This window comes from Theobroma cacao, chromosome 5, assembly GCF_053813885.1.
Source record: "Theobroma cacao isolate CCN51 chromosome 5, ASM5381388v1, whole genome shotgun sequence".
NCBI lineage: Eukaryota > Viridiplantae > Streptophyta > Magnoliopsida > Malvales > Malvaceae > Theobroma > Theobroma cacao.
The window spans coordinates 33,279,887-33,303,713 of NC_142643.1; the positions used below are offsets into that span (position 1 = coordinate 33,279,887).

The following is a 23,827-nucleotide window of genomic DNA, read 5'->3' on the forward strand; positions in this document are numbered from 1 at the left end:
TCTCTCTCCTCTTTCTCTCACTTGATTCCAACTTTTAATAAAATATTAATATTAAATTATAAATAAAATATTAATATTTAAATTATCAATTATTAATAAAATAAATTATAAATTATTCCTATTTAAAAACAAAATAAATTAAAAATAAATAAACATAATATCATTTAAATTAGATAAACAATATTAATAATTAAATCATCAATTATTAATATTTTAAATAAATTACCAATTATTAATATTTAAAAAATAAAATAAAAAATTAATCATAATAATATTTAAATTAAATAAAATATTAATATTTAAATTATCTATTATTAATATTTTAAATAAATAATCAATTATTAATTTTCAAAAATAAAATAAAAGAAAATAATTGATCATCATAATATTTAAATTAAATAAAATATTAATATTTTAAAATATAAATAATTAAATTATAAATAAATATTAATATTGAAATTATCAGTTATTAATATTTTAAATAAATTATCAATTATTAATATTTTAAAAATAAAATAAAATAAAAATTAATCATAATAATATTTAAATTAAATAAATGTTAATATTTAAATGATTAATTATTAATATTTTAATTAAATTCTAGATTATTAATATTTAAAAAATCTAATAAAAATAAAATGTCACATAAATAATAAATGGTGTTTTTATCTTTTTATTTTCTATTCATTTCTTATTTCAAAATTATTGTTACCAACCAAACACTACAATAAGTCATAATAATTATTTCTGTCATATTCCTTTTGTCATACAAAACTAAGTAATAACTATTATATTCTATTCTCACCTCATTCTATTTCCATATAATAACTATTCTATTCCATTTCTATCTATTCCGCCAACCAAACGTACCATAAGAAGTAGTAAAAAATAAAGCGAATGAATATGATTTCCAAAGAAAGAGGATAATTTAAGGAGGGTTACAAAACGACAACCCTGCGTGAGTCATTATTTATGAAGCAGTTTTGCCAACAAATACGCCCAAAAATAAAATCATTTTAACTTGGTAATTTCTTCATCAACCATTTAAGACTCTAACCTCTTAGGTTTTGAATTTTGCAATTGATTTAACTTTATGTTAATTGATTTATGTGTTTCTAAATATTTAATTTGTTTTACTTTTAGTTAACAGTATACAATTTGAAATTTAGTTGAGTGTTCTTATAATATTTTTATTTTTTATACATAAAAAATTTCTCTAAATGGAATTTAAAAAAAAAAAGAAAAAAAAGAGAAGTCTTGTAGTTGTGGCCAAAGCTCATCAGTTGAATATCAATTTTATTATAAGGAAAGAACTTGAAGACGGCATTTACAACGCCCACGACAAAACGGCTCTTCGTTGTTGTTGTGTGTGTGTGAATGTCAGTCTCCTTCGCCAACTTCTCTTCGGTTTCAATTCTTGTTCCCTTTTCACTCTCTCCTACCTATACTTATATTTAATCATACATTTTCATTCTCCATATGTGCTTCAATCTGTGCCTCTCCTCATCACTCTCTCATGGCGGGTCTCTACTCTTCTTCAAGACCCTCCTCCTCCTCTTCTTCTTCCTCTTCTTCCCTTTCTTCTTCTCAGCAAACCTTTACATCTCGTCTTCTTTTGCTCCTGACTCTCCTCCCATTAACCCTCGCTTTCTTTGCTTTTATTCTCCAATGGCGAGGCGGTCTCACCGACCCCATCACTCGTTGGTCCCCTGACCCTTTCCAGTTCCCTGGCATGGTCAACTCCGGTTCTAACTCTCCCTCCGATCGACGCTCCGCTTCGGGTTGCGTCGATCTTTTGGGTCAGAGCCGGTCCCCGGCCTTCCCTTATTATAAGGATTGGAAGTTCGATTTCGGGTCGGATCTTAGGCCTAAGGTTAGTTGGATTTCCTGGTCTTGATCTTTGGTGGGCCTCCCTTTTTAGAGTTGATGAAAATGTACATTCTTATTCTATGATGCCTTCTCATTTTATTGTCATTATTGGATGATCTTAGTTTCGGTTTCTTTTTCTATGAGACAAGTGAATCGGATGGTATTGATTTTAGTGAATTAGGAATGAGTGAAAAGTAAATAGACTTAATTTACTTATCTCAATGAATCTGCTATATACCGAGGTTTAGGCCCTAATTTAGCCGGAAATGGACTACTTAGTTTTCTGAATTGAATATTTTGTCTAGAACAGTAAACCATCAAACCAAAAGTAGGCATGGCCGTAATCAGATGTAAATTAATTTCAACTGCTAAATGTCTTCATAGCCGTCGTCTAGATGATTTAGAACATAGGAAAGGTTCAGATCAGAGAGGGAAAAAATTAGAGCAGAAAGGAAAAGAGATAGAAGAACTAAGATGGGAGAATCAATTCCGGGGACAGACATATCAATAATAATAATGAAAGTCAATAGTTCATAATAATTAAAAGGTAGGAGAAAGTTGAAACAACATAAAGTAATTAAATGTTACACCCCTAAACCCAAATATAAACACAGAATGGCAAATATAATCTGGGAAGGCCCTGATACTCAGGAAATAAGCTTCCCTCTAAATAATATAAGATCCTAAATAATCTAAGATGTTATATATATATATATAAACACACACACACACACACACACAAATTATTATTAATTTCATAAAATTTAACTAAGCAACAAGATCAAATATTTGAAGAGTTTAATTGATTATGCAGCTTCTTTCATCCTGCATCACAAAAGGTCTACTTTTGGAAATATGTTCTTGTGCTACCATTGGTTTGTTTTGTCGATAGCTCATTGTAGATTCTAGCGGGAAAATTTCTTTTTGTTTGCACATTAAAACTGGTTGTCCTTTTACTAATAAAACGTTATTTTTGTGTGAATTTCGAAATTGATGGTGTTAATATGTATATTTAGGTATTATCGTATAAGGTTTGGGTGGATATGAAATCTGTTTGCAATAACACCTTTTTCATGCCTTGTTGTAAATGAACATCTTCTGAACTGTAGCAGCAAAAACGTTTCAACAGATGCAAGGAAAAATTATAAACTTCCACGTGACATTTGATCAAAACAAACAGCTTTCATCCATTTATTTTGAAAATTGTCTACACTTTTCAGGGTGTAAGTGTAAGAAAATTGATAAGTGCATGGTTTTTCAAAATGCAGGGGTGTTTGTGTTTTAAATACACTTTTCTTTTTTAAATTATTTTTATTTCTCTTGTTTGTTCTCTTCTCTATTAATATTAACTGATTTGTAAGTTAAAAAATTAATCTTGAACTGTTGTTTATTTGTCAGAAAAGAGAAAGATCCTCCAAGATTCCTCTTTTTACTCTTTGTGATTGCTTCACCTCTATGGCCTTTTGACATGTCAACTCTCTCTCTCTCTCTCATTTTCTTAAAGAAATTTTTTGCTGGACATAGACCATTATTATCACCCATGTATGTCTTTTCAACGTTGTGATGAATTTGGAAAGCTACTTCTTACATTCTTTTGGTGGTTTTGCTGCATGCCAGATATGTATTATTTCAAGTACTTCGGCAGGCTTGGAACAGACATTACCATGGATTTTTTATCACAAGGTTATTGGAGTTTCAACCTTTTTCCTTTTTGTTGAGGGGAAGGCTGCCTCTCCTAATGTGTCTAAAGTCCTAGAATCAATTCCGGTGAGTATAAATCCTTTATCCCTCCTTCTCATTTGCAATACTTTGTTATTATGTTCTAGTGTTCATTCTACTTTGCTTCTGTTATTATAAGCAAAATACATCTTTTGCAGGGGGTGAAAGTGATATACAGAACAAAAGAATTAGAGGAACAACAAGCTAAAAGGTCGGTACATGATTTGGTTGAATAGTTGATGACAAAAAGTATATGTTTTGTCGTGGTCTGCTATTAGAAGGCACATTTTGCACTTTCCTTTTTCTATACAAAACTTAAATGATTGTGGGAGAACTCAATGCTAGAGAGTGGAGTGGGGCAGAGAGAGAGAGTAAATTTTGGAGGTTCAGTCCTGGGATACCAGTGATTTGGTAGCAATCAAATCAAAGTATCGATAGGGACCAAAATACTATTCTGGTGAGCCCATGAAATCAGAATAAAATACACATTTTGTTGAGAGACATAAGCTCTGAAATAAATAGTGCTATGTCAGAGATGAACATATAACTTTTTTACACTACCATTAGATTTTATGCCATCAACTTTTCTTTATATGTTATTGTGGTTTTCTGGATTTGTCGTACTTGATGAGATAATCTGTTTGCTTCCATACAATGATTTCCTGAGATGCCCTTACTTTCTTTTTCATTTCTTTTTTTATTAAATACTTTATTGAAGTACCTTTTACATTCCTGGTAAAAAAAAAAAGGGTACCTTTTATATATTCATAGAGTCTGACCTAATGTTCTTCTATTTCCTTGTCCTATTTTTGCTATTGGTGCTTGTAGTCGTATCTGGAACGAGACTTGGTTGGCAAGCTTCTTCTACAAACCATGTAATTACGAGTTGTTTGTGAAGCAGTCCCTTAACATGGAAATGGCTATTGTCATGGCAAGGGTATGTTATTACATTTTCTTATCTGGGATAATACATATGTACGTGTAGCTTAAATTCATGTTGATGTATAACTCTTAGCCTTACAATTTTTTTCTTCATTCATTTATAGGATGCTGGTATGGATTGGATTATTCATCTTGACACTGATGAGCTTATACATCCTGCGGGAGCTCGTGAGTACTCCTTGAGACAATTGTTGTCAGATGTGCCTGGAAATGTTGATATGGTTGTCTTCCCAAATTATGTGAGTAGAGCTGCCTTTATAAATTTAGATCAAGTTTAAATTGTGTTTATTTTGGTGATAAAGAGTGAAATTGTGTTTCGTGTCTTTATTTTGTTTGATCATTGTTGTTGACACTGAAGGTAATTATACCATATAAATTTTTCAGGAGAGCAGTGTCGAGCGGGATGATATCAAGGAACCTTTTACTGAGGTATAATTTCCTCTATCTGTTTCTCATGCTTTATTTTGGCTAGGTTTATAAGACCAATATTAGTTTGAAGGGAACATTATTAAGTTTCCTGTCTCTTACACTTGCAGATAACCCAATCTTCTTTGTAACTGTCTGCGTGCAGCAGTTTTTGCTGTAGTTGTGATTATGTATGCATTCATTGTTTATGATTCCATCTTCTACCTTGGCATAGGTCTCAATGTTCAAGAAGAACTATGATCATCTTCCCAAGGATGTGTACTTTGGCAATTATAAAGACGCAACCCGTGGTAATCCAAACTACTTTCTGACCTATGGAAATGGGAAATCAGCTGCTCGTATTCAAGATCATCTTCGTCCTAATGGTGCGCATAGATGGCATAACTACATGAAGACACCAAAGTATGGTTATTTTCTTATTCTATTGATTTTGTATGAATGAAATGATGTGGTTTAATGTTATTTGTCATTATGAAATCTTTACATGTTGTTCTGTATCAGTGTTGCTAAGGTGCTTGCCTAGGTGCTAAGGTGCTTTGCAAACCTAGTACAGTGCTTGCACTGCTTTAGGCAAGGCACCCTTGATCAGGTGCATGCTGCTTGTGTGTAGGCGTGCTTTTGTTAAAGCCACAAGTGCAAAAAAGGCGCATTTGACTTAGGTGTCATTTTGGCTTCTTTAACTTCTAATTTCTTTTATCAGCTTTTGTTTTCATCACCAAAAGAAGATAATGTGAGCTCTCTTTACAAGAATAAAGCATTGGATAATAGAGTCCATGCACAACTCTTAGTCGAAGATTGAAGTGAAAAAATGTTGAGCTTCTTCAGTGATGACTTTAGTTAACTAGTACAATAATTCTTCATCTTTGGAACACGTTAAACAATATGATAAAGCAAACTCTTTATGTTCTATTGAAAAAATCATGGATTTCAAGCTTATTAAATACAGTGCAGAGAATTTTCTTTGTTTCATATACTATTAATTATCTTTTAAAATTTAGCATATTATTTGACTTAAGCGAGTAGTTTTTTTGCACTTTGCACCTCAGGTGATGTAAGGGTCCTATTGCTTAGAGTGGGCCTTGCACCTTTGACAACTTTGATTTGCACTTTTGTATGATAAGTTGTTAATTGCTATTAACGTGGTTGCTCTCTACCTTAATGATGGATTCTTTCATTTCTTCTGTTTCTTTTTTTCTAACCTCTTTTTAAAAGGCATATGCTTTATGATTGAAGAGCACAACTTCCTTCCTTTCTAATTTATAGGTATTTAACTACCTTGATTTTGTGTAATATTTTATAGGGAGATCAAATTGGATGAGGCTGCTGTTCTGCATTATACATACCCCAAATTTTCTGATCTCACTTCAAGGCGTGATCGATGTGGCTGCAAGCCTACAAAGGAGGATGTTAAAAGATGTTTCATGTTAGAATTTGATAGAGCTGTGAGTTCCAACTGATGCACCGTCATAATCCTTTTATATATTTCTAACTTGCATTTTAGTTTCTTTTGCCCTTGCTTTTACTTGAAGGATTTCCTGTTGTTTTCCATTTGGGTATCTATCTAATTTTAGATATGAGTTTGTCATATTTCCTGAGTTTTTTAAGATAATATGTTGTCTAAGATAAGTGGCATTTCGCCCTTAGGAAAATTGAATTTTGGCTTACCTTTCCTTGGGTGCGAACTTGAGTGTTACTTACAATCATTTCAAGGCTAGTTGAGCTAGCATATTGCTAGTTTATGTCAGGCTTTACTTGTATTTACTGATCTGGATGTATGTTGATCCTGATTGTATTTCTCCAGTAAATTTAGATATTAATGTACTTAATAAAGCACAGGCTAGGCAAGGAACAATATTAAATGTAAAAGTGGAGGCCTCTTTATAATTAGTAGGTGGGTTTTCCTTGATGTTGGCTTTGGCCATTTTGTAAGTTTAAGCCATAGACATAATGTATGGTGGTGCCTGACCTGTTCTTTGCATTATAATCATGTTAGGTAGTCTGCATCAGCAAGGTCTTTGTCAAGTGGTATATATGTTAATTTTGATATGGTTGTATTATAGAAAGTTCCATGTTTGTTAGGGAGGGAGAGAGTTGGAAAGTTATCTATTATGATTACGTATTTGCTGATGATTGTAATATTTAGATAAAGGGAGGGAGGCAAGGCAAGTGCTTTCTAGGGTACTCTCGATTGTGATATACTTTAGATGATGCTTTTAATATTTGGGCTTAATTTTGCTTACTGTTCTTTCATGTTTTACTTCAACAGGCATTCATAATTGCTTCAACTGCAACAGAGGAGGAAATGCTTCGCTGGTAATGCTTATATTAACGTATTAAATGCCCTCTATTTCATGTTTTTCATTTCAAATATAAACCAAATAGAGCTTATGGTGTTGCATGTTATAAGAGAGGGGTTCTAGTTTTTACCTTGAAAAGTTGCTTTGTGAGGAGCTATTCTGAATGTTATTTTCTTGAAATCCTCTTGTTATCTAAGTTAAGACATTTAATGATAGGTTTAGACTATAAATGGACTCATATACCCTAGTGATTTCTTTTAGGAGCATTAATACATGAGACTGTCTTCATGTGTCAAATTCCTACAGTTATTGGGCTTAATATAGTTAATTATCACTTTGCAAATTGTTAAGACTGTTGGATTGTTTCTGATGATCTACTCCTTACTTTTCCAAGTAGACGAAATATATTTCTCACCGAACAATCTATTTTGTTTCTTGGTTGTGTGGGATCGGAGTTGATATTTATCTTCCTCAAATAATGTTGTTCTTTTTACTTAGGTACCGTGAGCGTGTGGTGTGGACTGATAAAGCATTGAACTTGAAACTTTTGAGGAAGGGCATCTTAGCTCGGATTTATGCTCCCATGGTGAGTTAAGCTACTGGGCATGTTTATATGAAGCCTGCCTTATGGTTTTCAGCTGATCTTTGCTATGGATTATTTTGCTGATGACCATGCGTGGTTCAAGTGTCAAGATTCCTCGAATCATTCACTTTTTTCTCTTCTCACAGGTTGTAATTCAAGGACTTAGGGAATCTGGTATTTTCAGTTCTATAGTACAATCAGCACAGACGACTCTTTCAAAGGACAAGTTTTTGACATCCGTTGAGAGTAGCAACTCTTCTAGAGTAGATAAACCTGGAATAATTTCTTCCAGAAAGATTGGTGTGACAGAATCTCAGGCAACTGCCAGAAGGATCTTGGAGATCACCAATGAATTTTCTTATAATTCGGCAATCCCACCACTTTCTCCTCCAGTACTGGATGATATGCACATGGTAATATAATGGCATCAAATTCACAGTGATTACTGCTGCCTCATTGTTCCTGCAAAGAGTTGAGAAAATTGAAATAGAAAGTGGGGTAAAATGAGACAACTTGGTTTGCCGGCTCTGGCTCCAGCTCTGGCTCTGGTGGGGGCATTTTCCAGTGTTGGCTTTTCGTGGGGCTCTTCCCGATCATTACCCAAGCGCTGCTGTACATTTCTTCAGGTTTAGATTATATTAGATGATGATAGAGTGAGAGGTGTAGAGCGGGATTCTGACTAATACAGATTGATGATTGTTGCATCTTTGATATTGGTTTTGGATGCCTAAGGCTAATGGCTGGAGGCTGTAAACATTGAACCAGTTTGTGATACTATTTAGTTGAGAGGGGCATTCATCATCATTTTCCATTCCCCTACTCAGACTCAGATGATTGATGATGTTCATCAATCAAATTTTAGAATATGGTATTCTTTTGCATTTACTTGAAACAATCAATTGCATTCTATTCTCCATTCTCTCCACTTTGTGTCCATACTTTATCTCAGTACATTTCACTCAATTATAATTGCATATAAATACATTAACAATTTAAAAAACTTTTCATAAAATAACAAATTTCCATTTTTATTACCAGAACTCAATTACTGAATTGGCAAAAGGAAAACCAAATCATAAATTGAAAAATATGTATTAATAAGATCGAATCCGGGTAGTCCGGTTGGAGAGCCACACGCTCAATAACACGTGCTTTCCACTGTGTATAATAGTAGGAGCGATGCCAACACTTTTCGGCTGTTTAACTGCTAACTCGCGCTTCCTCTCTGTCTCTGACATTGGGTTCCATAGATGAACCAAGCATCGCCACTTGGTTTTAAGACTTTGATCAATCTTTCAAGGTTTTCTTTTTCTTTCTCCGATAAAATTCATTTGTTGTTTCTCCTTTTTGTTGTTTGTTCTTATAGAAATTTAAGCTGACTGGAAAATATGTAGCTTTGCAGCGGCTCCAAGGAGTTTGGGAGTTGGAAGATTTGTCCCTTCGAGAGGCAAAGTAATGGGGTCTAAGAGAAGAAGCTTTTCGACTTCATCCTCCATAGATGACCAAAACATTGATAAGAAACCCAAAGGAGTAATAGACAACAATAACCCCATTTCTGATAAGCCTCTTCTCAAGGTTTCTTCTTTTTTTTTTGCATGCTTTTTTCTTAGTTTTCTGTTTGGGTTTAATGAAAATGTTAAGAAAAGTAAATTAGTTAAGCACAATAATGATAAACAGGTCAAAAGGATTAATGGCTACAAATCCTTATGTTTAATCAGATATTATATTTTGAGTTATAAGGTATTAATTTTATGCTTTTGATATTGATAATTGCTTAAGAATGTAAATGAAAGGTACTTGGAATGCAGAATTTCAAGGATGATCCAGGAAAAATAGAGGCAATGACAGTTCAACAACTCAGAACTGCATTGAGGTAAATAACAAGTTTCAAGGGCTAACATATAAAAGTGTATAACTCCTCTGTTTGATGTTCTTGCATTCTGCATCATGGATTGATTTCTGTCATTTATGCACTTTGCATTTAGAAAATTTTTGTGTGTTAACTCCTACATTTAGTTTGTTGATTGGAAAGAAGATTGTTCCACAAATGGAGCTATGAGGTGAAACAGCTCATGTGACCAACACAAATTAGTTGAATTTTTTCTTAATCACATTCCCATTCTGTTGTAGACACTTTCCTTCAACTTATGAAGTATGTAATCCTGAATTTCCTTTTTAAGCCTGGTTAATGGGATTTTATTGACCCATGAAAAAGGTAAATTGGACGTGTCTAATTTAAGATCTGAGTTTGTTTTAACTGTTTTTAATTGACAGGAGTGCTGGTGTCCCTGCCAAAGGTTCCAAACGTGACCTTGTATCTGCTTTACAGTGCTATTTGGCCAAGGAAATAGATGGTATGCAATTTTCTATAGAATTTAAGTTATAATATATATTTTGGTATCCTGCAAGTCTTCATATGATAGCAATCAAGATTGAGGATAACAACATAAATTTTCTTATAGCGGGTATAATAATTAATTGCATGTGCAAGCTTCCTTTTCTGATCTCTGAAATTCTTTGCATGTGCAGGTGGAAGTTCTTTTTTAGCAGATAAACAAGATCCTTCCAATTATGATGAAAGCATATCTATAAGGATGGAGGCAGGATCCATAGAGGACCAAGTCCAAGATGTTAACACTATTTCTAAGGTTTCCAGGGTTCAGCGGAGCAGGAGGACGTTAAACCAAATGCAAATTAAGGGTGAAACAGTTGAAGTTGATACTAAAATTGTCACGATAGAGCAGAAGCTATCTGTTAAAACTGGTCGTGCTTCAGGTAGTGCAGAAGATATAGACATCTGTAGCATTAGCGTTTTATGTAGTTGTTGTGATTTATGGAACTATTCCATCGTTCTCTCATGTAGTTCGGTTTTGGTGGTTCATTTAGTTTGACTAAAAGGATGGATTATTGTGTTTGATCCTTGATGTGGCTAGGTAGGAAGCCTTCTCAGACAAAGAGGAAAGTATCTTCAGATGTTGATAGCAAAGATGTTAGTGCTGAAAATGGAGTTACCCTTACAGTGAATCAAAGCGAACCATGGACGATTTTTGCCCATAAGAAGCCTCAGAAAGGGTGGATAGCATATAATCCTAGAATCATGAGACCTCCACCTCCTATGGGGAATCCAAAGTTTGTCAAGGTTCTGTCTTGGAATGTCAATGGGCTTAGAGCATTGCTGAAATTAGAGGGATTCTCTGCCCTGCAACTTGCCGAAAGGGAAAACTTTGATGTATTGTGTTTGCAGGAGACTAAACTGCAGGCAAGTATATAATATATCATTTTGTAGCTTAGAAAATTTCAATATATTATAGATAGTTTTATTGAGAAAGTCTCATTGTAGTATAAAACTTTCTCTGCCTTAGCTTACCGTGATATCTGCGTTAATTGGATCACTAGATATTTTACTGGAGTGCTTGAAGCACCTCTTACATCATTAATTCCTATGTGCAGACATAGTTATAGCAATTAGCAGCAAACTTATAAAGTGGCTGCTAAGGCATTTTCCCTCTTGATGGATGTTTGTCCTTGCAGAATGTTGATATACAATTATGTTAATATTGGATGTTTTTGCACTAACTTTAGTTGTGGGCATTTTGCTGTCATTTGATTCTATTTGACACCTAGGATTTGTTTTCATACAAATGTGAGTCAAGTTGTAATATGGCTCCTAATTGGAATTGGTTAAAAAGGGTTAGAAATGAGTAACCTTCTCAATTAAGTGGTTGAAGGTTTTTTTTTTTTTTAAATATTTTCATAACTCAAACTGGCCAGGTAATACTAGTTTTCTTCTTTGAGCGTCAAATGATGACCAAATTGAGAAATTTTGATTGATTTAGTCATGGCTGCTCTAGCTTTAGATAATTGCGGAAACATTTAATTTCTTTCTGTGCAAAAATTCAGGACATGTTAGAATCTGACAATTTGTTGATATTATAAATTGCCAATAACATCTTTTTCCCTTGTGTTTGTATATGTGAGACTGTGCTTATTTGACTCTGTGTTTGTCTGTCCTTGTGAGAGTGTGTATTTTCTTTACATGTGTGTGTCTGTGTGCGCATGTATTTGTTTGTGTGTACATAAGAAATGTGAGCATCTTGGACTTGTTAATTTTCTTGATATATTGAAGGCACTTATTAATTTTGAAACAGGAGAAAGATGTCAAGTCAATCAAACAGTCTCTCATAGAAGGATATGAGAATAGCTTCTGGACATGCAGTAATTCAAAACTTGGTTATGCTGGTACAGCAATAATATCTCGGGTATGCCTGTTCTTTCTAGGATTCAGAAGTGGCTTATCATATGTGTGGCCCTCAGATTATTTTGCACCTTTGGGGATAGAAAGTATGCCACACTTTTTATATCCCTATCTTGTTTATAAATTAGGACCTTGGGGTGACATATCAAGCAAGTATTCACTCTTTTGACGGCAGTGAGGTTACTTCTTAGAGTAGCTTCTGCTGGATTATATGTCTGCTAACTTAATACTCTTATTTGCTAGTTGCTTAATTTTGCAAGATATGCTTTAATGTTGGAAATGCTTGTCTCTTGCATTGAAAATTTGAAATATTGTTGATGGAATCGGCAGATTAGAACTTAAAACATCACAGTATCAAGTTTCATGTTTCTAGCTACCATTCAGATTCTAATGATGAAATGGGACGTTGTGACCTGATACAGAAAACTATGGGAAAGGTGAAGACTAATCATACTTGATTAATCCATTTTGCGAATTTTAATCAACGGGATTTATTTCAATCTAATGAACTTACTGGGCACTAGGATTTGGTGTCTGTTTTCTTGATTCCATGTCTACTGTACATTTTTTGGGAGCTTGACCTTTTGAAATTCAAGTATCTTTTGCTGTTTCAATTGCTTTGCTTTTTATTAGTTTGCTGTTAAAAAATAGCAGTTGTCTGACAGATTAAGCCGCTTTCAGTCAGATATGGCCTAGGCAAATCAGATCATGATAGTGAAGGACGGGTTGTGACAGCAGAATTCGATTCTTTTTATTTGTTAAGTGTCTATGTTCCTAATTCTGGGGATGGCTTGAGAAGGCTGGTAATTGGCTTAAACACATTTTGTATGTTACTTGCCAATATTTGTCTTTTCCATTTGAATTTTTCAAACTTTTTGACTGATGGCTTTGTTTTTAAATCCAGACATACAGGATTACAGAATGGGATCCTGCTCTTAGCAATTACATAAAAGTAAGCATGCTTATATTTCCCTTTCTCATTGTCATTTCATTTTTGACTTAGTTATTTTAGTTTTCTGATTTGTGCTCTATACTGGAGAGTTTAAGCATCCTCCCTGTCTTGCTTTCTCCTCTCCCCCCTTTGACTTGTTATTCATGCTTTGGCATATATAATCCTATGAATTCGCAGTAGACATTAGATTTGGGTCTTTAGATTTAGGGAAATTGAGCAACGAGCATTTGAAAAGGTGATAGGTGCATATATTCCTCTGCTCAAAAAGCTGGTTCAAATCCCCCTTTCCTAGTTAGAAAGAAAAAAAAGATTTAGGGTAATTAATTTCTTCATTGCGAAATTGTCATCAATAATGTAGCAACATATTGGTTATTTTTTTATATTACTTGTCCATTTGGATTAGTATGAAACAAATTATTGTAAGTTGCCAATTTTGTGACTTGTCAGTAATTATATTCTATTCAATTTACCAAAGGTTTCTCATCTGTTATGCCATCACCCTTTTCCAAGTTTTTTCTCTTGCTGAATGCTAGTTCTTTTAGCAGTATTCAGAATGCATATGCAGGGAAGGATGGATATTGAAAGATTAAATTTTTTTAGCAATTTATTTATTAAGTTTGTAAATTTTATGGGCTCAATTTTTTTAAAAAAATATGTCTAGGATATTTTAGATCTTTATATTAATTCGTTTTGCTTGTTTAGAGTAGTCTTTAAGTACCTACATTAATTTTGATTAAAGTAGTGTATGCTGATGCTGATATCTATACTGTTGAGACTTAATTCGCTATCTTTCTCACTATTATTCCTCTTCTCTTCCTTCCTCCCTCTATTCTCCATTTACCTTTCTCTGTCCACTATTCCTGTAGTTTCTCTCTCTTTCTCTTCCTTTCCTCCCATAGTTCCCTGTGATTTCTCTCAAATATCTATTTTCTCTCTTTGCCTCATCTTTCTCCCTGCCTAATCTATTCCTCTTTCTGTTCTGTATCACAAAGTATTGTAGGTATCATAATTTCCTTTAAGGGGGCTTTTCTACATTTTTTCTTAATAGAACTAACTTTGTTCTTGCAAAACATATTTAATTTACCTTTTCCCTGTGAGACGTAATGCTTCAGCTGCTTCCCTTGTATGATGCAGGAACTGGAAAAGTCAAAGCCGGTCATTTTGACAGGGGATCTAAATTGTGCACATGAAGAGATAGACATTTATAACCCTGCTGTAAGTCATTCAAAATTTTGATGTTTTTTGTAGAACTCATGCTTTTATTTGACTAATAGCTTAACCAATATAAGCATATTTGTTTAATCAAAGAACTATTATAAGTGTTCTGCAAAGCAATAATTGATTAACAATCATTGCAAGTTCTTTCTGTCTTGTCACTCTGGGGCCATTGTTGATTACTAAGTTTGATATGTTACCTGCTTATCCTTGGATGATGGACTTGTCTAAAAACTATGAATTACTTCTCGTTTCCTTAGTGTTACATTTCATTTAGAGTTCTCGTATGCAAATACATATGGAAATATCTAGGGTGAGACAAGCCATCTCTTACCCTTTAAAATTATAATGACTTTAGATCTGAGAGGCAAGCGATGCAATACAACAGAACTCTGTTTCAGTCTTTAAACTGCTTGATGTTGGTTTTTATGACGTTCAATCACAGGAAAATAAGGTTCCTAAGCCTTGGTGTTCTGCTCAATGCATCAGGAATTTGTGAAATATACAAAATGCAGCCTCGTCTATTACTCCATCATAATGTTGCTGGTTCCCTGATGCAAATTAGAGCAGCAACTCTGTTTTCAGTGAAATGTTATAATAGTTGTTTCAAATTTTAAAATGTAGGGAAATAAAAGAAGTGCTGGGTTTACAATTGAAGAAAGGCAATCTTTTGGCACAAACTTCTTATCCAGGGGGTTTGTGGACACCTTTAGAAAGCAGCATCCAGGTGCTGTGGGCTATACTTACTGGGGTTATCGGCATGGTGTGCGCAAAACTAACAAAGGTGTGACATCCTACATTTTAAACTTACCCTCTTATTCTTTTTATCCTTCTTCATTTGTAAGATTAATTTTGTGCCAATTTTTTTGAAGTATATGAGACCATTTCAAGTATCCTTTGACTTGAGGATACTTCCTGTACCTCAAAATGATTAATATTTATTTGTTTATTTATGCTGGGAATGGTCGAATTTTGTTTTGGCGTTGCTTCTAGAGATTAGTAAGATTTTTGAGGGGAGTTAATGTAACAGTCACTGTGATTAGCTTCCATCATTAATAAATATTTAGCATATTTATTTTGGCAGTGCCCCCATATTTAGTTAAAATTTTGTTTTTTGGAACAGGGTGGAGGCTGGACTATTTCCTAGTTTCAGAAGCCATAGCTGATGATGTTCATGACTCGTATATTCTCCCTGATGTTATGGGTAGTGATCATTGCCCTATTGGCCTTACACTCAAGGTCTAGTCTAGTCTGCCCCAGCAACACTGGATTAATTGGCGTTTGAATGGGATAAGTGCAACATTGTTGTCAACCAAAACCCAACTTGAAAGAAGTTTGAGGGTGTTGGGAGTTACAAAATGGAATTTCACCGATGCAGTTGCTGCTGTGCTACTGACGTAGCGGGAACCAATTACATCTTATGCTGTTGGCATTGATTTTGCAGAAAATTGGAAGAGGGTGGAAACTCAAAAGGGCATTTGAACTTTATGAGATTGTATTAAAATGTATGGCTTTGCGTAGTTGGTACAATCTTGTTTTGCAAGCGTTTTTGGCCGCCCACTTTCATATGTAATGAACACTTGTGTATGCAGTAATACTGATTGTACTTATGAAACTTATGCTTCCCTGCCACACAAGTCTTGTTGCAATTGTTGTCATTGATTGTCCCATTGACTGGATTTTGTTGTTGATGGTTTTGCATGTGATTGAATTGAAGGGGACAATGATACTGAATTTGGCAATTTTCCATCATTCCTTTGCTAAAAGCTTTTACGCTTGGTGGGGGAGAAATACTGAATCTTTGTCAATCTAATTTATTATATTACACATCATCTTGCCTATTTTATATGCATTTTGATTGAACCAAAACATGTTTTATTCTTTGGTTCATCCCAAATATTGTAGAATCTAAACTTGTCCTGCAACAGGGAGGGCATGAGCATGACTACTCTTTCCATCCTTAGTTTAACTTAATACTGTGGACGTTTTTTCCCCCTAAATCCCTCTACCATTGGAATCAATTGTGGTCAGTTGGATGTTCCATGTTGACTTGGACTTTGAATAAAAGAAGCCAATAAATAAACAGTAGAAAAAGTATTCAGACTAAGGTTGATGTTTTAGAAATGATGTATATTATTTTCTGCAATGGCTTATGTGGAAAATATGTTACACGTAGGCATGAAATTTGCTATCGTGGCAAGATCTCGTTGGTTCAATGACGCCAAAAATGATACTCAAAAGCCCCAACCCACTCCAACTTTCCATGTAATGTAACATAGAATAGAGACACCGCAGCGACAATTCAAAGACAACATATTTGAGACAAACAAAACTTTGCAGAGAAACAGAGCAGCAGCCATGGCAGCTCGCAAGAGAGCTTCAGCAACGACAGCAACACCGACAGAAACAAAGCCGAATCCTCCTCTAACCCAAGAAACAACCACCCAAACCGACCCACCGATCTCTCCACCAAAGAAAGGCCTCATCTTTAAGCTCTGTCTTTTCTTTTCAATTTCTTACTTTTACCTTCTTTTCCAGCGATATAAGATCGAGCAAGACCTCAAGAGATCCATCCTTATCAATGCTGCCCTTAGCGTTGCCGGCTTCTTCCTTACTCAGAGAATGATTCCTGTTGCTTCTAGATATGTTTTAAAACGCAATTTATTTGGATTTGATATTAACAAGAAGGGTACCCCTCAAGGCACTGTTAAAGTGTAAGTTTAAAATTTTCTGTTTTTTCTTATAAGAAAAAAAATGGGTTGTGATTGCTTTTGAATTTTGTTGAACTGGGTATGTTTTCATTTAGAATTCTGATTGGATTAGCTAGTTGAGGATTGAATTTTTATTTTCATAAACTGGGTATTTGTCAAGGTGATTATTCCTTTGGCACTTTACATTGTTTAATAAATGTCTCTGCTTTATCATTTTACTTCCATTAAATAAATTAACGAGTTGCCTATAAGTTAGATCCTCAATGTTGGCTTCTGGTTTTGTATCCGAACCTTTATTCAATACTATCAAGTTTCTTTTTTTGAATTCTGTTGGTAGTGCTTTTAGATGCTGCTACTATATGCCATCAGCTAAGATTCTTATACTTAAGTTGGAATTTTTTCCATTTATGAAAATTATAAAAAATAATTTAAAAAAAACACTCTACTTAGTGAAGGCGGCTTTTGGTTTTGCAGGCCTGAGTCATTGGGAATTGTTGTAGGTATTGTCTTCTTGGTTTTGGCTATCTTGTTTCAATATTTTAACTTCACGGCAGATTCAAATGTAAGTGTGATTTGTCCCAGAAGTTTCTAGCTGTGTTTTTGCTTATTTATTTCTTTTTGAACTTCACATTGTGTAACTCTATTTTTCAGTGTCAGAAATTAATAGTTTATGAAAATATTCAAAAGCTAGGAACGATTGATAGCATTTTGTGGAAATGACTGCGCGGTTTAACACATAGTTAATTGCACATTTGAGTATTAAGTATGGAACTTGAATGAAACCATTGAAAATAGCAGCTTTGAAAAGGCAAGGTGGTGAGAGAAGGAAAAACAAGAAAAAAATAGAAAATTGGGAATTTTCTTGGAATGTATAAGGGAAGAATAGTTATAGCAGGCATAAAAATAGGATAAAATAGGAATTTATACCTTTTTTCCTTTTCACTAAATAAACTAGGTATTAGTATTGTTCTCATTCTTACTCCTGTTCCCATTCCAATTCCTACTATATTCTTTCCATAAACCAAGCATAACATTGGCAAAAGGATGAGATAGAATTTCTAGAGAACACTTCTGGTTGGTCTTGAAGAGAAAAGGAGTACCATAAGATATATCAATGTTATTTGAGATTTGTAGAAAGAATGAAAAGACTTAGAGGTAAACCATATTACAATGTTGAAGTCATTCTAAAAAACGATTTAGCTTCTTTAATTCTTTTATCAAATGTTAAAGCCCCTAATTGAGTGGAATGGGGGGAAATTTTTTCGAGTAGCTGGCCTCAAATACTTTGGGATTAAGGCTTAGTCGAGTTAAGTATAGTACAGGGAACGTTGAACTTTGAGATAACTCCATTTTCTTTTGTTGGCTTCTAAGAAACTTTTGCTCTTTTGCTTTTTCTTATGTGTATGTTACTTTTTCTACCAGCATTGCATGGTTCCTATCCCTCATCTTTAAGACAATAAAGATTTTGGTTCTTGGATCATAATTTAGGGCAAGTCCAAATTGCATTAGCTTTGATGTTAGCTTCTTCATGGAGAGTTTAATGTTTTGTAGAATTGAAGATCAATTTGTTGGTTATTGTTTATTCAGTGGCTTGTTGAGTACAATGCAGCCTTAGCATCTATCTGCTTCATGATTTTGCTTGGATTCGTAGATGATGTCCTGGATGTCCCTTGGAGAGTGTGAGTATACATTTACCCTTAAGGTTTTTGCATACTCGGTGGAAGCCTGTTAATTTTTTGGAAGGGTGTCCATGGCTTCTACACTAATTTTTAACACTATCCTTATGTTGTTTTTATGAAGAGCAGGAAACTACTACTGCCATCAATTGCTGCTCTTCCATTGTTGATGGCCTATGCTGGGCACACAACTATCATCATTCCAAAGCCTCTTGTTTCATTTGTTGGGCTAGAGGTGTTGGATCTAGGTACGAAATGATACTCAGAATTAATTTGGCAGTAAGAATAAGAACCTTTTCTAATGTCAGGATGGTGCTTGTTCTGTTTCTCTCATTTTCTAATGTTATAATGTTTCTCTCTTATATTGAGCACCAATCTACCTCTAATTATAATCTCAAATTTCTGGCCATTGGGCAGGTTGGGTCATCTTTGGTTCTAGTCATTTAGGGTTTTGACTTTTTTTGGGTTATTTTGAGTTGAGGTTCCATTGACCTTTTGAGTGAAATCAGGCTGGTTAAGTTGGGTTTTGGCTGGATCGGTGGGTCTTTGTTTAGGGTCAGCTTCAAACCACTTGTTTCCTCTAACAAGTAGCTAATAAAGCACATTTTAGTTGGGGGTGAGGTTCTAGCTCAGGTCTTTTTTCTTTTATCATTGATTTTTCAATGAATTTGGTTGGTTTTTCAAGTTGCATTGGGTAGTTGTTGTGGTTGGATCAGCTTTTGAAGTAAATGCATACATATATTGGCATTTATTGTATGAAAATAACACAGGAGGATCTTTGTTTAAACAATATGTTTGGTCAAGTTGTGCAAGAAACTGCAAATGTAAGTTTGGTCAAGTTTTAACATGTCTCTCGACTTTGGAGCTTTAATATGAATTAACTTTTAGATAGTGGTCACAGCATAATGAAAATTGGCATCAGAATGTTGCATCAAGTGTTCAACCTGTTGATCAGTAAACGTACTTGTTGACATGCTAGCATGTCCTGAGCTTTAGTTAATGATTGTCCATATAATTGCAATAATTGAAATGATTATCCTCAGTGATGGAAATATTTGCCCCTTGCCTGAGCCTGATGAACACAATTGAGCTAAGCCTGCGGAATTTTGTTTGCGTCTGAGACAAATATTTGACTTGGTAACTTGTTAGAACCCATTGTTTATAGATTAGAATACATGAAAATATTTTCAGGTTTCCTTGATGCACCTTTTGGCACTTATTTTTTACAGTGTAAAGCAAGGCTGGGCAACCATCAAGTTCTAAAGTTCATTATGTTTTTGCTCGTTAATGAAAAAAATACTAAGATATGCTGATTGATGAGTTAAACCTTTACCCTGGGATAATATAGAAGATAGTTAGGTGTGGACCTATAACTTAATGATGTACATAGTTTGACTGAGCCATGCCAAGAAATCAATCAGCTTGGATTGGTTTTAATGATGAACTGAATCAAGGAAAAGGAGTTTGTTATTAGATAAAGTGTATGTTATCATACATATAAGCATACAGCATCTGTTTTTTTTTTTTTTTATTGTACAGACAAATATACCATCTTTGAAGCCAGGACAGTCCAGATTTCCTATAATATTAATGTTATATCTGTATGCTGATACTTTTTGGGGCATGTGTGAAGATATAAAGGAAAGTGTTGAGATATGTCTTATATGTAGTTGGAGTTCACATGTAATATTTTATGTGGGAAAAAACAGAGGGCCTATATATTGCTAAAATTTTGAAGAGTTGGGACTTAAAATGTGAGCATAAACGTTGTTAAATTTGTCATCTCTGTTTTCTGTCCTCTCTCAAGTTAGGATTTATCCTTTTTGAACTGCTAAGCTTTGTTCAACTTTCAAATTTTTATATTTCCTTTGTTTTTAAAGAAAAAATGAATTTTTAAGTAGATAACCAAGTCAGTGAGCTGTTTATCCTTGCAAGGAACTCATAGTTGGTTTTGTTGTGGCAGGATGCGTATATAAATTGTATATGGGGCTTTTGGCAGTATTCTGCACAAATTCCATCAACATTCATGCTGGTTTGAATGGCCTTGAAGTTGGGCAAACAGTTGTGATTGCATCAGCTGTAAGCATAAACAACTATGATATTTGGAATCTGACTTTTATGCAATCTAACTTCTTGTTGCAATTCACAGATTTTGATACATAATATAATGCAAATTGGAGCATCTTCAGATCCTGAGTACAAGCAAGCTCATGCTTTCTCTATTTATCTTGTTCAACCCTTACTAGCCACCTCCTTGGCTTTACTTTCTTACAACTGGTAACAACCCTGCATTTGACCACCAGCTGTTTGCAAATCCTACTTCGTGGCTAACAAAGTCTTACTAATGGTTTTTTGCTTCTGTTGTTTGTAGGTATCCTTCTTCAGTTTTTGTTGGGGATACATACACATACTTTGCTGGAATGACCATGGCTGTCGTTGGGATTCTCGGACACTATAGGTGTGTGTTTGTCACACTCTGTTTCATTCGTATCGCCTTTGCTTAGATAAGATGTACCTGTATCCATACATCAATAGATACATATGCATCCATGTATGCGTGTATGTATGTCTCTTTTAAGTTTTACATAATGCCATGGGAGTAAATGCTGTGCCTTCTGACCAAACATTTGGGAGTTAACATGTCTTCGTTTTGTGATAAAAAAAGGGTGATGTGCAAGTAAAAGAACATGGCAAGCCAACTTGAAGGCCATGTTTTAAGAAATATGCTGTATTGCCCCTACTAATGGCATGTATGGTTTTAGATATTTATCCTAATCAAAACGAATTTGCTGATTTGACCTCTATCCGTTCCATTTGATTTTAACTCTTGGTGCTGACTTACTATGTAATTCAATACCGCTATTCAGGGATTAAAAGCAGGATATCTGAATGTCCTGCTCCAATCTACTATTTTGATGAACTTATGTGGCTTAATATCCATGATTTTCTGGACAAACTAAGTATTTATGCTTACCATCAGCAAGCTTTAATTTGGGGGAGGCGGGCTATGCTTATAAACTATTCAATATTGATTAAATTCTTTTTGGTTTTTCTCTTTCTATTTCTTGCTACAGTGAAACACTCTTGATTTTCTTTCTTCCTCAAGTGTTGAACTTTCTCTTGTCACTTCCTCAGGTTTGATCTGCTATCCTCTTTCTCTCTCTCTCTCTCTCTCTCTCTCTCTCTAACTATTTATAACTCTTCTGAAGAATATGCAAAACAGCTAATTTGCATTGACATACAATTTTTTTAGCTTTCTGGCTATGTGAAATGCCCACGACATCGTCTTCCAAGGTAGTTGTTTTTACCCATATAAGACTAAGCTTGTTGCCTGCATCAAAATTTTCTTTTATCTTTTAATCATTATCTTTTGTATCTTTAGATTCAATCCTGAGACTGGACTACTTACTGGGACACATGATGGGACACTTGTTAACTTTTACTTGAGAATAGTTGGCCCAAAATCAGAAAAGTCACTCTGCCTCCACCTTCTTTTTGTTCAGGTGATTTTCTCATGTTTGCATTCTTTCTCTGCTTGACCAACATTTTGTTTCTGTAATGTCAAAGTACCAGAGGAGTCAGGTTGTAGATGAACAACTTATAGCAGGCATTGAGACTTTACCATCTTACATTGGCTAGACGTAGAAAGATTTGACAGGATTGTACACAACCAAATAAATTTGGGTTCCCACAATCCTGACAATGAGTTTGTGTCATATTCCTGTTGCTCTCTGAAGGTTGACCAATTTAAACACGAATGCAGTTCGTAACTTATATCTTGTGAAAAATAGTTCTAATTTTTCCTTTTTCAAGTTGAATATCTCCAGAGTACCCTGCAGCATCCATTTGTTTGTTTCTGTCTCATTTATGTATGTTTGCTTCCCATAGGCCCTAGGATGCTGCTTCTGTTTCATGCTGAGGTACTTCCTCGCCGGATGGTACAAATAAGGTAGCAACATCAGAGAAAAGCAAAATAGTTTTGCTATACGGGTTTGTCGTGTAGAATAATTTAGCATCGGAACACGAGAGTACGTCTTTCAGCAGAGACAAATGACCTGCAGTCTTGACAACATTGGGATGAATGCTGACAATAGTATTACTTGCATAATTTTCCCTTTTTTTTTTATATATATCACTTGACAATTTACATTTTGGTGTGGAAGAGAAAGTTGGACGACATTAGATCATAGGAAGCCAATGGCTCAAAACTCTCTGTATTTACTGTTCCTTTTGCATTAGTTATTCGTAAGTCATTAGGCTTAGTTGATGTACAACCTCGCCTTGCCTTGTTTGAAACTGTACATTGACTGAGGTAATTTGAACTACATTTTTATTATTATTGTTATGGTGGTTGCAATTATTGAATTATTATTAGTAATTTTATCTTAAATTGATTGCTGCATATTTCTATTTTAAGATTCCGAAATAATGTTTACTTATATTTTTGTTTTGAACTTATTTTTCCTAGTATTTTTTTTTTTTTTTTTTAAAAACAAACTTTTCCCACTTCTTTTGTTGAGTTTTGCTCAGAGTACCTTAGGAACATTTTTTAAAGTTGCTATATTACATTATATTTTCCCTTAATGTATTGAAATTCGTCACATTTTAATTGTTAATTATTGTATTTCAACAAAAATATTACCATACATGGTATATTTACTAAACCTAAAGTGTGTCTTCTGGGCAATCATTAGGAAAATCCTTTTTCATTTAAGTTCTCTTACTCTTTTAAGATTAGAAGGTTCTCAAAGTCGTATGTGTATTTAGTAATTATTAATTCATCAATTTTACAAAATATAGTTTAATAAGATATATTTTTATCTTTAAATTTTATTGGTAAAATTTTAAAATTTCGATTTATTTGTACTTGTAGCAATCAAGATTGCTCTTAAAAACTATTATGAAGTTCTTATGAAAAATAATAATTTTTAAAATTAAATTAAAGTTGTTTGGTAAAATTTTTTTTATAAGTTCTTTTCTATAAGTTATAATTTTTGTTAAAATTATCATAGAAGGTATTTTTTTTAAGAGGTGAATATTGTAATTATTTTTAACAAATGAGGATATTTTTGGAACAAAAATAAATTTTTTTTTTGTATTTTTAAAGGAAGAGAAGAAAAAGCTGTTCCTTGGAGTTTTTTTTTTTAAATTTGTTCTTAAAAAAAAGTTATTTTTTTTAAGA

The 23,827-nt window shown here is 33.9% G+C and overlaps 3 protein-coding genes across 4 annotated transcripts; all 3 read left to right on the forward strand.

Moving 5' to 3' along the window:
- Nucleotides 1–1,309: 1,309 nt before the first annotated feature.
- On the forward strand, nt 1,310–8,731 carry LOC18598840 (glycosyltransferase-like At2g41451). The gene is made up of 11 exons (XM_007028543.3): nt 1,310–1,873; nt 3,487–3,636; nt 3,747–3,799; nt 4,417–4,525; nt 4,635–4,769; nt 4,915–4,959; nt 5,171–5,358; nt 6,257–6,398; nt 7,223–7,269; nt 7,752–7,839; nt 7,983–8,731. Exons 1-11 carry the CDS (start codon nt 1,517–1,519, stop codon nt 8,256–8,258), a joined length of 1,590 nt encoding a protein of 529 aa, XP_007028605.3. The 5' UTR covers nt 1,310–1,516; the 3' UTR covers nt 8,259–8,731.
- A 229-nt stretch (nt 8,732–8,960) lies between these two features.
- On the forward strand, nt 8,961–15,873 carry ARP (apurinic endonuclease-redox protein). Of its 2 annotated transcripts, none has more exons than XM_088806407.1 (12): nt 8,961–9,136; nt 9,231–9,411; nt 9,630–9,709; nt 10,111–10,190; nt 10,366–10,611; nt 10,770–11,095; nt 11,985–12,095; nt 12,757–12,894; nt 12,996–13,043; nt 14,178–14,258; nt 14,883–15,042; nt 15,382–15,873. In XM_088806407.1, exons 1-12 carry the CDS (start codon nt 9,087–9,089, stop codon nt 15,501–15,503), a joined length of 1,623 nt encoding a protein of 540 aa, XP_088662533.1. In that variant the 5' UTR covers nt 8,961–9,086; the 3' UTR covers nt 15,504–15,873. The 2 variants fall into 2 exon arrangements, with proteins under 2 accessions (XP_088662533.1, XP_007028606.3); XM_007028544.3 differs by having other exon boundaries at nt 8,963–9,136; nt 9,645–9,709.
- A 647-nt stretch (nt 15,874–16,520) lies between these two features.
- On the forward strand, nt 16,521–22,984 carry LOC18598842 (uncharacterized). Its single transcript, XM_007028546.3, has 11 exons — nt 16,521–16,972; nt 17,444–17,531; nt 18,557–18,648; nt 18,775–18,893; nt 20,609–20,724; nt 20,795–20,922; nt 21,017–21,103; nt 21,720–21,780; nt 21,899–21,939; nt 22,028–22,148; nt 22,534–22,984. The coding sequence occupies exons 1-11, from the start codon at nt 16,617–16,619 to the stop codon at nt 22,591–22,593; spliced, it is 1,269 nt and encodes a 422-aa protein (XP_007028608.1). The 5' UTR covers nt 16,521–16,616; the 3' UTR covers nt 22,594–22,984.
- The last annotated feature ends 843 nt before the right edge of the window (nt 22,985–23,827 follow it).

What these genes read in the sequence shown, in the direction of transcription:
- LOC18598842 (XM_007028546.3), top strand. Translation starts at nt 16,617, where the DNA reads ATGGCAGCTCGCAAGAGAGCTTCAGCAACGACAGCAACACCGACAGAA. An exon ending in ACTTCACGGCAGATTCAAAT is followed by an intron (nt 17,532 to 18,556) that starts GTAAGTGTGATT and finishes TTGTTTATTCAG; the next exon opens with TGGCTTGTTGAGTACAATGC. An exon ending in CTGGATGTCCCTTGGAGAGT is followed by an intron (nt 18,649 to 18,774) that starts GTGAGTATACAT and finishes TATGAAGAGCAG; the next exon opens with GAAACTACTACTGCCATCAA.
- ARP (XM_088806407.1), top strand. Translation starts at nt 9,087, where the DNA reads ATGAACCAAGCATCGCCACTTGGTTTTAAGACTTTGATCAATCTTTCA. An exon ending in TGCAGGAGACTAAACTGCAG is followed by an intron (nt 11,096 to 11,984) that starts GCAAGTATATAA and finishes ATTTTGAAACAG; the next exon opens with GAGAAAGATGTCAAGTCAAT. An exon ending in TGTGCGCAAAACTAACAAAG is followed by an intron (nt 15,043 to 15,381) that starts GTGTGACATCCT and finishes TTTTTGGAACAG; the next exon opens with GGTGGAGGCTGGACTATTTC.
- LOC18598840 (XM_007028543.3), top strand. Translation starts at nt 1,517, where the DNA reads ATGGCGGGTCTCTACTCTTCTTCAAGACCCTCCTCCTCCTCTTCTTCT. An exon ending in TCAAGGAACCTTTTACTGAG is followed by an intron (nt 4,960 to 5,170) that starts GTATAATTTCCT and finishes ACCTTGGCATAG; the next exon opens with GTCTCAATGTTCAAGAAGAA. An exon ending in GAGGAGGAAATGCTTCGCTG is followed by an intron (nt 7,270 to 7,751) that starts GTAATGCTTATA and finishes CTTTTTACTTAG; the next exon opens with GTACCGTGAGCGTGTGGTGT.